We start from the raw sequence: 14,874 nt of genomic DNA on the forward strand, positions 1-14,874 counted from the left end.
GTGCTGCTGGCCTGCCCTGGTCTGCTTTAAAAGCCAGCTATTTAGCCCTGTGCTAAACCAGCCCCTTTCTTCGGTTGGAAAAGATCAAATACGATTTAAGGGGTTCAGCGGAGGGTTTTGATGCAAGATGGTAGATGTTCGTGACCGTGTACGAGGAGTTGTTCGTCGGGGGGAGGGGGAGGGTGAAAAAGGGGAAAATTTGTACAAACTATACAGTCGTGTGTTGGGAAGTTTGTTTCCTGAATTGTTTATGTGTTGTAACTTTTCATATAAGTTTGGAATAAAATACATTAAAAACAAATGAACTGAGAAGGAATTGTGCTTGTTAACGGAGGAGGATTAAACAATATGGTTAAGAATGTGGCGATATAGGGCGGCATGTGGCGTAGTGGTTAGCACTGGGACTGTGGCGCTGAGCACCCCGGTTCGAAGCCCGGCCCTGGGCCACTGTCCGTGTGGAGTTTGCACATTCTCCCCAAGTCTGCGTGGGTTTCACCTCCACAACCCAAAGTTGTGCAGGTTAGGTGGATTGGCCACGCTAAATTGCCCCTTAATTGGGGAAAAAAAAATTGGGTACTCTAAATTTATTTTTTTTAAAAGAATGTGGCGATATTGAGCCTGTGCTTTGCATGCATTTATTCTGAAATTTTAATCTTATTGTGTTGCCGCTTTGTTTAACTGTGGCGTTTTCAGGAGCTAAGCTTCAACACAGACTCCCCATTGAGCTATCTGGTTCATGGGCGGCACGGTGGCTCAGTGGTTAGCACTACTGCCCCACGGCGCCGTGGTCCGGGTTCGACCCAAGCTCCAGGTCACTGCCCACGTGAGTTTGCACATTCTCACCGTGTCTGCGTGGGTTGAGACCCCACAACCCAAATATGTGCAGGATAGGTGGATTGGCCACACTAAATTGGCCCTTAATTAGAAAAAAATTATTGGGTACTCTGAATTTATTTTTTAAAATAAATTCAATCAAAATTTTTTTTAAAAGAGTTATCCATTGCCTAATATTATTGAGTCCTAACCTGTACATTTAGTGGCTGTGTGAGAGGGAGCTTCTTATCATTTCTACAATCCAACCAATCTAATAGTCACTAACTCTGAGTGGCAATCTCCAGTGTACCAGGTGGGTGTTGATTGTGCCTTCCAATTAGAGGTGAGACAAATTAAACTGGTCTTTATTCTCTGCCTACAGGATCCAAAGAAACTCATCGAAAAAGCCTGGAAAGACTATGAAACCAAAGTGTAAGTGTTAGCTCTAGAGAAACTGCTATTGAGGAAGGAATGTGAGAAATTTAATTCTTTGGATGGCATTTTTCAGATAAAAAGAAAGAGAAAGAAAATACTTGGTTATATCGTGCTTTTCGTGATCATCGGACACCACATGCTTTATAGCCATTAAATACTTTTTTAAGGGCAGTCACTGTTGTAAAGTAGGAAATGTGGCAGCTAATTTGTGTTCAACAAACATTCGCAGCTGCAATGTGATAATAGCCAACTAATTTTATTGTGTTGCCGCATTGTTTAACGGTGATGTTTTCAGGAGCTATTTTCAGGAGCTAAGCTTCAACACAAGACTCCCCATTGAGCTATCTGGTTCATGGGCGGCACGGTGGCTCAGTGGTTAGCACTACTGCCCCAGGGCGCTGAGGTCCCAGGTTGTGATGTTGATTGAGGGCTAAATATTGGCCAAGATACTGGGGATAGCTCCCTTGATCTTCCTTGAAACAGTGTCATAAGATCTTTTTTTTTAAATTTAGAGTACCCAATTCTTTTTTCCAATTAAGGGGCAGTTTAGCATGGCCAATCCACCTACCCTGCACATCTTTGGATTGTGGGGTGAGACCCATGGAAACACGGGAGAATGTGCAAACTACACACGGACAGTGACCCGGGTCCAGGATCGAACCCGGGTCCTCAGCGTGGTGAGGCAGCATTGTTAACCACCATGCCGCCCCTTGCCGTAAACTCTTTTACCTCCACCCAATCACAAAATCCCTACAGCGCAGAAGGAGGTCATTCGGCCTGTCAAATCTGCACCGGCCGTCTGAAAGAGCACCCTACCCGTGGCCCACTCCCTCACCCTATCCCTGTAACCCCATTTATCATTTGGACACTAAGGGGCAATTGTAGCATGGACAATCCACCTAACCCGCACATATTTGGACTGTAGGAGGAAACCGGAACACAGCCCACACAGAGACGGAAAGAATGTGCTAACGCTACCCATTTACCCAAGGTTAGAATTGAACTTGGAACTCTGGCATTGTGAGACAGCAGTGCTAACCACTATGTCACTGTGCTGCCAAGATCAAGCAGATGGGACCCCCATATGATGTCTCATCTGGAAAGACGGCACTCCCAACCAACCAATGTAATGCTCCCTCAGTACTGTATTGGTGTGTCACAATTGTCAGCTCAATGCCCTGGTGTGGGACATCAATCGGTGGAGGGATTCTCTGACCCCCTGCCAGGTTCGGAGAATCCCCGGGGGGCGGCACGAATCCCGCCCCGACGCCGGCTGCCGTATTCTCCGCTGCCAGTTTTCGGGCGGAGGCGGGGTTCATGCCACGCCGGTCGGGGGCCGTTGGCAGCGGCCCCCCCCCCCCCCCCCCCCCCCCCAAGCAATTCTCCGGGCCTCAATGGGCCGGGCGGCCGTCCGTTTCTGGCCAATCCTGCCGGCGTGGATTAGAGATGGTCCCACACAGCGGGACCTGGCAGGTACGTTGGCTGGGGCGGTCCTTGGGGGGGGGGGGGGGGGGATCAGACCCCGGGGGGGGCCCCCACGGTGGCCTGGCCCGCCATTGGGCGCCCATTGATCTGCGGGTGGGCCTGTGCCGTGGGGGTACTCCATCCTTCCGCGCCGGTCCCTGTAGGGCTCCGCCATGGCTGGCATGGAGAAGAGAACCCCCTGCGTATGCGCCAGAATACGCCGGCCGGTCTGCGCAGGGGTTCCGCACATGTGCGAGATCACGCCGGCCCTTCGGCGCATGCGCTAACTCGCCCAGTCCCTTCGGCGCCGTCTGGCATGGCGCCAACCACTCCGGCGTCCACCTAGCCCCCGGGGGCTGTTGACGCCGGAGTGGTTCACGCCGGTTTTCGCGCCGGCATGGGGTCTTAGTCCCGCGAAAGGAGAATCCCGCCCCTGATAACTTGTAATCCAGAGGCAAGTGTTCCTACCAACTGAACCACGGCTAACACACTGACCGTTAGACATACAGACAAAACAAGGCCTTTGTTTTGTGATTAGTTTCCATGTTGCTATTCAAAGTGTAGTCAGTTCACCAGGTCTCTTGCCCAACATTTCTCCGTCAATTAATTCCATCAAAAAACAAAATGAATTTATTGGTCATTCATTTCATTGCCTTGCATTAAATCACTATATTTGGAGCCTTAAAATATTAAATCACTGGCACCATTCAGCCCATCATGCTTATTTATGCCAACTCTTTGATGGAGTTCTCCATTGCTCTTTCCCCATAATTAACTGTTGGGTCTACTTTCACCACATTTTCAGGAAGTGCATTCTCGATCGTAATAAGTCACTGCATTTTAAAAACAATTCTCCTCCTCTTCCATGGTTCTTCTGCTAATTGCCTTCAATCTGTGGCTATTCACCCTTCAGTTAGTGGAAGAAATTTATCCCATATTATTCCATCAAAGCCCTTCATGCTTTTGAACACCTCTATTAAATCACTTTAAATCTTTTCCGTTGAAAGGAGAACTATATCAGCTTCTTGAGTCTCGCCATATAACTGAAGTCCTCATTCCTGCCACTGTTTGAGTAAATGTTCTCTGCCCACTTTTCAAAGGCCCTCAGTGTTTTACAAGTAATTTATGTGAGCTGCCTTTAGACATTTGAGATATGATTAGGTACTGGATAAATGGTGCTCTAAGTTGCTCAGAGGACCAGGCCTGGCTTTAGGCAGAGGCTGGAATTGTTGCTTTTTGTTCTAATATTTGCTCTAATGGCAAAAGTCAATTGGTGGAAAAAAGCTGTTTTCTGAATCGTTGGTGTTCAGTGAACAGCTTTTGAAATTTCATTAAGGCTGGGCTCAAAACCGGATAATCGGCAACCTTACCCATCAGGCACCTGGGACGAGTGTGAATAAGAGTTTCCTGTGCCCTTTGACTTGGATTTCGAATTGCTATGACTTTATTTCCTGTTGAGGAAGCTTATTTAGCCTTCGCTCCAGGATCAAACTTTCCCTCGTCTTCTCAGAGTTTCCCTTTGGAATAATTGCTGCATGTTGGTTCCTGACAATGACTTTTCTTTTCCAACTACTTACTTCTGACTCAAATTTGTGGTCAGAAAGTTTCAGTCTCATTCTGCATCTTTCCTCTGTTAAAGATTGTCTAATATTGAAAGTTGCAGTTTGATTTTCCGAGGAGGGGAGAGAATTAAAATTAAAGTGACTTGCTTTTTGTTTTGAACTTCCCCGTCCCTCACATGCTGTTGAAGAAATATTTGGTGAACTGAGAAATGGGAAGTGGTTGTGAAATTTAGCCTTGAAAACCTAGTCTTGAAGTGGAAAAAATAACTTCTTATTTTTTGGGGGGAAAAGTGTCTTGATGTTTTAATAATTTGACATTTCTTCCAGTCACCACCTAGGACGCGATTCAAATAATTGGTAACAAACTCCAGAGCGAACGTCTTTAGATGCATGTTTCCCGACGCTTGCAGCACATGGAGACACATGACAATACAACACGACTCGCGTTAGATAGGGGGCCTCAGCCGAGAACGCATGGCTGAGGCCGCATCCAGCCCCGTTCTGTACACTGAGAAGCTCCGCTCACCGGAACTCCCCAGTGTAGCGAGAGATTGAGACACCATTTTTAAATGACAACCCGATATCCAAGGCCCCTAAAGCAATCCCCAAAACCTCCCAGACCAAACACACTATGGGATGGCCCTGGCCCCACTGCAACACCCACACAGGGCACCCCTGCGCAAGCAAAAATGGCAGTGCCAGGCTGGCCCAGGTGGCACCAGCAGTGCCAGGCACCAACCTGCCCAAAGGGCATGCAGCTGAGGGCCTCCGATCCTCTGGGAAATCTGCCAGATGCCCCCACCCAGATCATTTTACAGGTTGTTTTTTGAACAATAGACACTGTTGTGATGTAGAAACCTGGCAGTCAGTTTGTGCACAGCAGCAATGTGATAAGGACCAGATAACCTGTTTTATCATTGTGATGTTGGTTGAGGTTGGCCATGAACAGAGGAATGCTTCACATCTTTTTTAAGTAGCACCATGGAATCTTTCATGTCCACCTGAGAGGTCCCTTGAGGCCCCAGTTTAATGTCTTATTCAAATTACAGCATGTCTTGACAGTGCAGCCCTCCCTTTGGCATGATCTCAAGTCTGTGGAGTGGGACTTGAGCCCACAAGCTTTTGACTCGGGTAAGAGTGCTATTCAGTCAGCCACAGTGTTTTTTTTTAAATAAATGAGTACCTAATTAATTTTTCCCAATTAAGGGGCAATTAAGCGTGGCCAATCCACCGACCTTGCACATCTTTGGGTTGTGGGGGCGAAACCCACGCAGACACGGGGAGAATGTGCAAACTCCACACGGACAGTGACCCAGGGCCGGGATCAAACCTGGGACCTCAGCGCCGTGAGGCAGCAATGCTAACCACTGCGCCACCGTGCTGCCCTAGTGAGCCACAGTGTTAAGGAGGCGGATATACAGAAAGAGTCAGCAGATTCTGGGGGAAAGGAATCGATAATGGCGGTGCGGCACGGTGACACAGTGGTTAGCACTGCTGCCTCACGGCGCCGAGGACCCGGGTTCGATCCTGGCCCCAGGTTACTGTCTGTGTGGAGTTTACACATTCTCCACATGCCTGTGTGAGTCTCACACCCACAACCCAAAGATGTGCAGAGTAGGTGGATTTGCCAAGCTAAATTGCTTCTCAATTGGAAAAATAGAAAGTACTTAATTTTTTAAAAGGAATCAATAATAGGACATGAATTTTTATATCTTTGTTCTTTTCTGAGGTGCAGATACATTAATGTAAATTTCTCTCCAGCACCGCAGTCCATGTGGGCTATTGTGCTTTGCAGGCGTAGATAGTGAAGGTTTGCAGACAAACTGACTGCTCTCTCACTCTTACATTTCTCAATCCCATGCTATGTTTGTATTTGTAATGCAGGCCTTTCACACTATTTCCATCCTCTGATGTCCCTGGCTTGTGTTTTGAGTAGTAGATGACACCACACTGGACAGATCATTTGAATTTGTGTGATCCTTGACTTTTTTGGATCCTGTGATATTGGGCTACACTGCGTATCCATTCTCACCAATATTAATTAGCCAGTTAGCTCGGCCGCTAGTCCACCATTTTTACACATTTTTCCTGACTCTGCATCTCAACCATTTTGAATGAAAAGTAAAGGGAAAGGCCTTCCACTCTCCATAAACTTGAACTCAACCAAATCACTGATGCAAGCACCATCACACTCCGGATCCATTCTCCCAGCACCCCTGTGCTCACTGGCCTATATAAGCTCCCAGTTTGGCCAGCATCATTTAAAAAACAAAATCTCCTTGTGTTCAAATTCCACCATTCGCTTCCCCTTGCCCATCTCTTTAATCTCCACCAGCCCTACAACCTCCCAAAGTGTCTGCTTTCTTCAAACTCTGCCCTTTGTACATTCCCTTATTCCTTTGCTGCACTATTGGCAGCCAGACCTTCATTTTGTCCAGGCCCTAATCTCTGGAGTTCCCACTAAAATCCCAACACTTTCCTTCCTCCTTTTTCAGAAGGGCTTTAATATCTATCTCTTTTTTAAAAATATTTTATTAAGATATTTGAAAATTTTAATAACAGTAACATAAACAATGACATCAACATGGTAAAATAAACATTTCCCCCCCCCAGCCCAATCTTCACTCACCTGAACCATACAACAACAATCCCCCCCCCCCCCTTAGGGATACTGCATCAGCTGACATTTTATTTTCCCCGAGAATGTCGACGAATGGCTGCCACCTCCGGGAGAACCCGAACATTGACCCTCTTAAGGCAAACTTTATTTTCTCGAGACTGAGAAACCCAGCCATGTCACTAACCCAGGTCTCTTCACTCGGGGGCTTCGAGTCCCTCCACATTAACAAGATCCGTCTCCGGGCTACCAGGGAGGCAAAGGCCAAGACGTCAGCATCTTTTGTCCCCTGAACTCCCGGTTCTTCCGACACTCCAAAGATCGCTACCTCCGGACTCGGCACCACCCGTGTTTTTAGCACCGTGGACATTGCCTTAGCAAAATCCTGCCAAAACCCTCTAAGCTTCGGGCATGCCCAAAACATGTGGACATGATTTGCTGGGCTTCCCGCGCACCTCGCACACCGATCCTCTACCCTGAAAAACTTACTCATCCTAGCCACTGTCATGTGTGCCCGGTGGACCACCTTAAATTGTATCAGGCTAAGCCTGCGCACGATGAGGAGGTATTAACCCTGCTTAGGGCGTCCGCCCATAGACCCGCCTCTATCTCTCCTCCTAGCTCATCCTCCCACTTGCCCTTAAGCTCCTCCACCGGAGTTTCCTCCGCCTCCGAAAGCTCCTGGTAAATATCTGAAACCTTCCCCTCTCCCACCCAGGTACTGGAAACTACTCTATACTGTATCCCCCATGGCGGCAGCAACGGAAAGGCCGGAGCCTGTTTTCTCAGGAAGTCTCGCACCTGCAAATACCTAAAACCATTCCCTGCTGGCAATTCAAATTTATCCTCCAAACCTTTCAAGCTGGGAAAGCTCCCATCTATAAATAGATCCCCCATTCTTCCAATTCCTGCCCTCTGCCAACTCCGTAACCCGCCATCTAGCCTACCCGGTACAAACCTGTGGTTGTTATAAATCGGGGTCCAAATCGATGCTCCCTCCACTCTCTTATATCTCCTCCATTGCCCCCAGATCCTCAGAGCCGCCACTACCACCGGACTTGTGGAGTATCGGGCCGGCGAGAAAGGAAGAGGTGCCGTTACCAATGCTCCCAGATTGGTGCCTTTACATGACGCCGCCTCCATCCACTCCCATGCCGACCCCTCCCCCACTACCCACATCCTAATCATAGCTATATTAGCCGCCCAGTAGTAATTGCAGATGTTCGGCAGCGCCAACCCACCCTCCCCCCGACTGCGCTCCAGCAACACTTTCTTCACTCGCGAGATTTTACTCGCCCACACAAAGCCCGAAATAATCTTATTCACCCGTTTGAAAAAGGCCTTGGGGATGAAGATGGTGAGGCACTGAAAGACAAACAGAAATCTGGGGAGGACCGTCATTTTCACGGCCTGTTCCCTCGCCGCCAGTGATTTTAATATCTATCTCATTTGACCATTTTATTGTGCCTATTTTAATATGGCACAGTGTCAAATTATGTCTAATTACAGTCCTCTGAAGCTGATTGAGATTAAAGGTGGTATACAAATGCAAAGTTGTGTTTTCTTTATATGCAGTCCGTTAGAGCAACTGTTCATGGAGGCTGGTTTTACATTGCTGTATGGGAAGTTAAGCTGTTTACAGTTGAGGAGGAAGCAGGCGGCATGTAGGCAACCTAGTTTCTACGTCGCAAAACCAGTGTCAGCGTTGAACAAACCCAGAGTGTTTGATTATTATGTAAATTCAAACAAAGCGGTCACCTGTTTATCTTCAAACAGACTGGCAAAGGCATTTTAAGCCAATTTTGAGAGGTCAATAACAGATCCATCTGAAAGTGCCAATCTTGCCCATACTGTTGTTTCCCTGAATTACCCTTTTATAGCTAAGGTCTCCATTTTCTGGTCTGATCTCCAAACGTGCTTTTAGGAGAGCCGAGACATGGGACAATACAATATTAATTTTCTTTAAATTCCACCTAGAATTGAATTTACAGCACAGAATCAAGCCATATGATCTAACAATTTTATGCTCCACATGAACCTCCTCCCGTTTTAATCTCAACCCTTTTATTTTCTCCCTTTTGTGTTTACCTAGCTTCCCCCTTAAATGCATCTGTGCTATTTGCCTCAATTGTTTAGTGGCAGCAAGTTCCATATTCTAACTTTTCTCTGGGTAAAAATAAGTTTCTCCTGAATTTGTTTGGATTTACTAGTGGCCAACCTCTTGTTTTGGATTTCTCCATACGTGGAAACATCTTCCCTTTGCTTACCCTTTTAAACCCTTATCAGATCACGCCTCAGCCGTCTCTATTCCAAGAAAAAAACGAGCCCAAGCCTGTTCTGTCTTTCCCGATGTTATGACTGCTCGATTCAGAGTAATTAGATTGTGATCTCGGAGTGTCTACGCGATGTCAGGAAATTCCCATTTCACAACCACATTACAATTTGTGTCAGCTGTTGAGGGCCCTCGCTAAGTGATGTACCGTCAATTACCACGAGACGAGAATGGTGAAACAATCGAGGCTTTATTGCACAAGATGTTGTGCCTCCCGCAGCTGGAACCAGAATGGTAGCAGCACAGGAGAGCAGACACTTTTATACGCCGCCTGCTGGGGGGAGCCAGCAGGCTGGGATTTACCATTGTACCTGTAATACAGTACCGTAATACATGCAATGTGTTACTAGTGGTGTTTACCACATTCACCCCCTGTTTAAAAAAGAGTCCGGCGGGGGTGAAGAAAAACATTATAGATTGAGTCTGTCTGCCAGGTCCTGGAGGGAGACTGTGTCCTGTCGCCCGTCGGGGTATGCCACATAGGCGTACTGCAGGTTTGAATGGAGGAGGTGGACTTTCTCAACCAAGGGATGCGATTTATGGCTCCGCACATGCTTCCGGAGGAGGACAGGTACAGGAATGTCAGCCATGTTGGGAGCGAGACCTCCGAGGCGGATTTACTAGGGAAGGCAAACACACGCTCGTGAGGGGTCTCATTAGTAGTTATGCACAGGAGCGACCGGATAGAGTGGAGTGCGTCGGGGAGAACCTCCTGCCAGCGGGAGACCGGGAGATTTCTAGACCGAAGGGCCAGCAGGACGGCCTTCCAGACCGTCCCGGTCTCCCTCTCCACCTGCCCGTTTCCCCGGGGGTCGTAGCTGGTCATCCTGCTCGAGGCGATGCCCTTGTTGAGCAGGAACTGACGCAGCTCATCGCTCATGAAGGAGGATCCCCGATCGCTGTGGATGTAGGTGGGGAAACTGAACAGAGTGAAGATGCTGTGCAGACTTTGATGACCGTGGCAGAAGTCATGTCGGGACATGGGATGGCGAAAGGGAACTGGGAGTACTCATCAATTACGTTGAGGAAGCACATGTTGCGGTGGGTGGAGGGGAGGGGCCCTTTGAAGTTCATGCTGAGGCGCTTAAAGGGGCGGGAGGCCTTCACCAGGCACGCTCTATCTGGCCGGTAGAAGTGCAGCTTGCACTCTGCGCAGACTTGGCAGTCTCTGGTGACGGTCCTGACCTCCTCAATGGAGTAGGGCAGGTTGCGGGCCTTGATAAAATGGAAGAACCGGGTGACCCCCGGGTGGCAGAGGTCATAGTGGAGAGCCCAGAGTCGGTCCACTTATGTGCTGGTACATGTACCGCGGGATAGGGCATCAGGGGGCTCATTGAGCTTCCCCGGGCGATACAAGATCTCATAGTTATAGGTGGAGAGCTCGATCCTCCACCTCAAGATCTTGTCATTTTTGATCTTGCCCCGCTGCGTATTATTAAACATAAAGGCAACCGACCATTGGTCAGTGAGGAGAGTGAATCTCCTGCCGGCCAGGTAATGCCTCCAATGTCGCACAGCTTCCACAATGGCTTGGGCCTCCTTTTCGACAGAGGAGTGCCGGATTTCGGAGGCATGGAGGGTGCGGGAAAAGAAGGCCATGGGTCTGCCCGCCTGGTTGAGGGTGGCGGCCAGAGCTACGTCTGATGCATCGCTCTCCACCTGAAAGGGGAGGGTCTCGTCGACTGCATGCATCGTGGCCTTGGCAATGTCCGCCTTGATGTGGTTGAAGGCCTGGTGGGCCTCAGCCGTCAGGAGGAAAACTGTGGACTTGATAAGTGGGCGGGCCTTGTCTGCATAATTCGGGACACACTGGGCGTAATACGAGAAAAACCCCAGGCATCGTTTCAGGGCCTTGGGGCAGTGGGGGAGAGGGAGTTCCAGGAATGGGCGCATGTAGTCGGGGTCGGGCCCTCGGACTCCATTTTCCACTACGTAGCCAAGGATGGCTAAGCGGTTGGCGCGGAACACGCATTTCTCCTTATTGTAGGTGAGGTTAAGGAGTTTGGCGGTATGGAGGAATTTTTGGAGGTTTGCGTCATGGTCTTGCTGATCGTGGCTGCAGATGGTGACGTTATCTAGGTACGGGAAGGTGGCCCGCAGTCCGTACTGGTCAACCATTCGGTCCATCTCTCGCTGGAAGACCGAGACCCCATTAGTGACGCCGAAGGGAACTCTAAGGAAATGATAGAGGCAGCCATCTGCTGTGAACGCAGTGTATTGGCAGTCCTCCAGGCGGATGGGGAGCTGGTGGTAGGCGGACTTCAATCAACTGTGGAGAAGACTCGATACTGCGCAATCTGATTGACCATGTCAGATATGCGTGGGAGGGGGTACGCCTTGAGCTGTGTGTACCGGTTGATGGTCTGACTGTAGTCAATGACCATCCTGTGCTTCTCCCCAGTCTTCACTACCACCACTTGAGCTCTCCAGGGGCTGTTGCTGGCCTCGATGATCCCCTCCCACAGAAGCTGTTGGACCTCCGACCTGATGAAGGTCCTGTCCTGGGCGCTGTACCATCTGCTCATAGTGGCAACGGGCTTGCAGACCAGGGTGAGGTTTGCAAACAGTGAAGGTGGATCGACCTTACGGGTCGTGAGGCCGCAGACGTTGAGGGGGGACAGGGGTCCGCCGAATTTCAAAGTAAGGCTTTGGAGGTGGCATTGAAAATCAAGACCTAGTAACAGGGCAGCGCAGAGGTGGGGGAGGACAGAGGGCCTGAAGTTGCTGAACTCCAAGCCCTGAACGGTGAGGGTCGCGATATAGTACCCCCGGATTTCCACGGAATGGGATCCGGAGGCCAGGGAGGCCTTCTGGGTGATGGGGTGTACCGGGAGGGAGCAGCACCTTACCGTAGTGGGGTGGATGAAACTCTCTGTGCTCCCGGAGTCAAAGAGGCAGGTCAACTCGTGCCCATTGATCTTCACCATCGACGTAGCGGTCGCAAGGTTGTGGGGCCGAGACTGATCCAGGGTGATGGAGGCGAGCTGCGGAAGATGTTGGGAGGTCCCGGGCTGATCAGCGGTGGCGGAGGTATCAACGAATGGCCAGACGAGCAGGGGTCCTGAGGCGTGGTACAAAATGGCGCCGAAGATGGCGGCGCCCATGGGGCGCTCATGGCGGGTGGCATCAAAGATGGCGGCACCCACGGGCCGCACATGGACTGTGGTGGAGAAGATGGCGGCGCCCCTGGATCACACATGTGGGGTGTAGTAATGCCGGGCCTGGAAACAGCGGCGACCGACCGGGCCTGGCAAACGGAAACAAAGTGGCCCTTCTTCCCGCTCCCGTTACTGGTCGTGCCCCGCGCCGGGCAGCGCTGCCTGGGATGTTTGCTCTGGCCACAAAAATAACACTTGGGCTCCCCGGGGTTGGCTGGCTGCCGCGCGGCGCAGGCTTGCGGTGAGCTCGAGTCAGCAGCTGGTGGAGCCCACGATGCCCACGGGGTGCCGCGCGGTCGGAGGTGTAGGCTTCGAGATTACGGGAGGCCACTTCTAGTGAACTAACAAGCTGTCTAGTCTCCACAAGATCGAGCGTGCCCCCTTCCAATAGTCGCTGGCGAACGTACGTAGACTTCATGCCCGTGACATAAACGTCTCTGTTTAATAGTTTGGTGTATTGGACTGCCGAAACTGCCTGGCAGGCACAGTTCCTACCGAGAATCTGTAGGGCCCGCAAGAAATCGTCCAGAATCTCCGTCTCGCGGCCAGGAGGTGCCTGGTGTACACTTGATTCACCGACTTAATGTAATGTCCCTTTAGTAGTGTCATCACTTCTGTGTAGGTGGGCGCATCCCGGATGAGGGAAAATATTTCAGGGCTCACCCGTGAGTAAAGGACTTGGAGCTTCTGTGGGTCCGAGAGTTCTTCAGTGGCTGCTCTGAGGTAGCCTTCGAAGCAGGCTAGCCAGTGGTCGAAGGTGGATGAGGCGTTGGCTGCGTGAGGGCTCATCTCCAGGCGATCAGACTTGATTAAGATGTTCATCTTTTAAAATCTTGTGCAATAAATTGATGTACCGTCAATTACCACGAGACGAGAATGGTGAAACAATCGAGGCTTTATTGCACAAGATGTTGTGCCTCCTGCAGCGGGAACCAGAATGGGAGCAGCGCAGGAGGCCCTGCTGGGAGGAGCCAGCAGGCTGGGATTTACTGTTGTACCTGTAATACAGTATCAGTACCCTAATACATGCAATGTGTTACTAGTGGTGTTTACCACACTAAGGAAAAGCACCTCAAAATCATTGGGGAAAGACTTGTTCGTGCTGTGATGACTGTACACTTGGAACAGTCAACACCAGCCACTGTGTGTGTGTCTGAGTAACTGTGGGTGCAGAGCAGCATGGTGGCGCAGTGGTTAGCACTGCTGTCTCACGGCGCTGAGGTCCCAGGTTCGTTTCCGGCTCTGGGTCACTGTCCGTGTGGTGTTTGCACATTCTCCCCGTGTGTGCGTGGGTTTCGCCCCCACAACCCAAAGATGTGCAGGGTAGGTGAATTGTCCATGCTAAATTGCCCCTTAATTGGAAAAAAAGAATTGGGTACTCAAATTTTTTTATTTTTTTTAAACTGTGGGTGCAGATAGCTGAGCGTCTTTTTTCTGTTTCGAATATCTTTGCTTTTTAGCAATAAGATTGAAAAGGAGAAGAAAGATCGTGCCAAGCAATTTGGATTGAATCGTTTGGAAATCAGTCCCGCAGAAATCGCGGATGATCTGGAGAAAGAGCGAAAGATGTTCCAGCTCCAAATGTGTGAGGTGAGTTGTGACGCGATGTTTGTTTTTAAAGGTTTTTAAAATCTATCTGCAATGCTGGATAGAAAGGTGTTTTTCTTAACCTCTGGCCTTCCCAAAATGCTTCATAGCTCATGAAGTCATTTTGATTTAGAGCCACCTTATGTTCATCTGAGAGGACAGACAGAGCTTCAGCTTAATGAAAAATAGTACCTCTGACAGTGCAGCACTCCCTCAATGCAGCATTAGGGCAGTTGGCCTGGATTATGTGCTCAAGTTTCCAGATATGAATACACAGCCTTCTGTCCGAATGAGGGCACTACCATTGAGTCATGCTCACACCAATCCAGTGCACGTTATTTACTTTATAGTCCTAGGGCACGCTATAATGGAAATGAAACAGAGTGCCGTTTAGGATGCGTTCAGTGGCGCTTGCAGTGCTGAGAACGACCCTGCTATCAAATGGGACTCTGCTCCATTTTTGGTCCACGGCGAGGAATGCCCCTCCGACACCACACTTACGCTCATTTCCTGTACTAATGAGCTCAGTTCACCAGTGCAGAATGAGAAAAATGGCACCCCGATCTCTGGACCTCCCACCATGGCCTCCGGACCATCCCAACTTATCAATTAGAATCATAGAATTCCTACAGTGTAGAAAGAGTCCATTTGGCCCATTGAGTCTGTACCCTACCTAGGCCACTCCCTCGCAAACCCTGTAACACCACCTAACCTTTGGAACCTAAGAGGCAATTTAGTATGGCCAATCCACCTAACCTTTGGACTGTGGGAGAAAACCGGAGGCACCCGGAGGAAACCCACGCAGACACAGGGAGAGTATGCAAACTCCACACAGACAGTTAACCGAGGTCAGAATTGAACCCAGGTGCCTGGCGCTGTGAGACAGCAGTGCTAACCACCTAGGGG

General features: G+C 49.7%; 1 protein-coding gene across 3 annotated transcripts in view; it reads left to right on the forward strand.

Moving 5' to 3' along the window:
- LOC140415467 (arf-GAP with SH3 domain, ANK repeat and PH domain-containing protein 2-like) overlaps positions 1-14,874 on the forward strand; it is a 197,478-nt gene that overhangs the window by 80,114 nt on the left and 102,490 nt on the right. For all 3 annotated transcript variants that reach the window (XM_072501057.1, XM_072501059.1, XM_072501058.1), the window contains 2 exons: positions 1,196-1,245; positions 13,842-13,971. In XM_072501057.1, the coding sequence (XP_072357158.1) occupies positions 1,196-1,245; positions 13,842-13,971 (180 nt within the window). The remainder of the gene's footprint in view (positions 1-1,195; positions 1,246-13,841; positions 13,972-14,874) is intronic.

Source organism: Scyliorhinus torazame, chromosome 1 (assembly GCF_047496885.1).
Source record: "Scyliorhinus torazame isolate Kashiwa2021f chromosome 1, sScyTor2.1, whole genome shotgun sequence".
In the NCBI taxonomy this organism is placed as follows: Eukaryota; Metazoa; Chordata; class Chondrichthyes; order Carcharhiniformes; family Scyliorhinidae; genus Scyliorhinus; species Scyliorhinus torazame.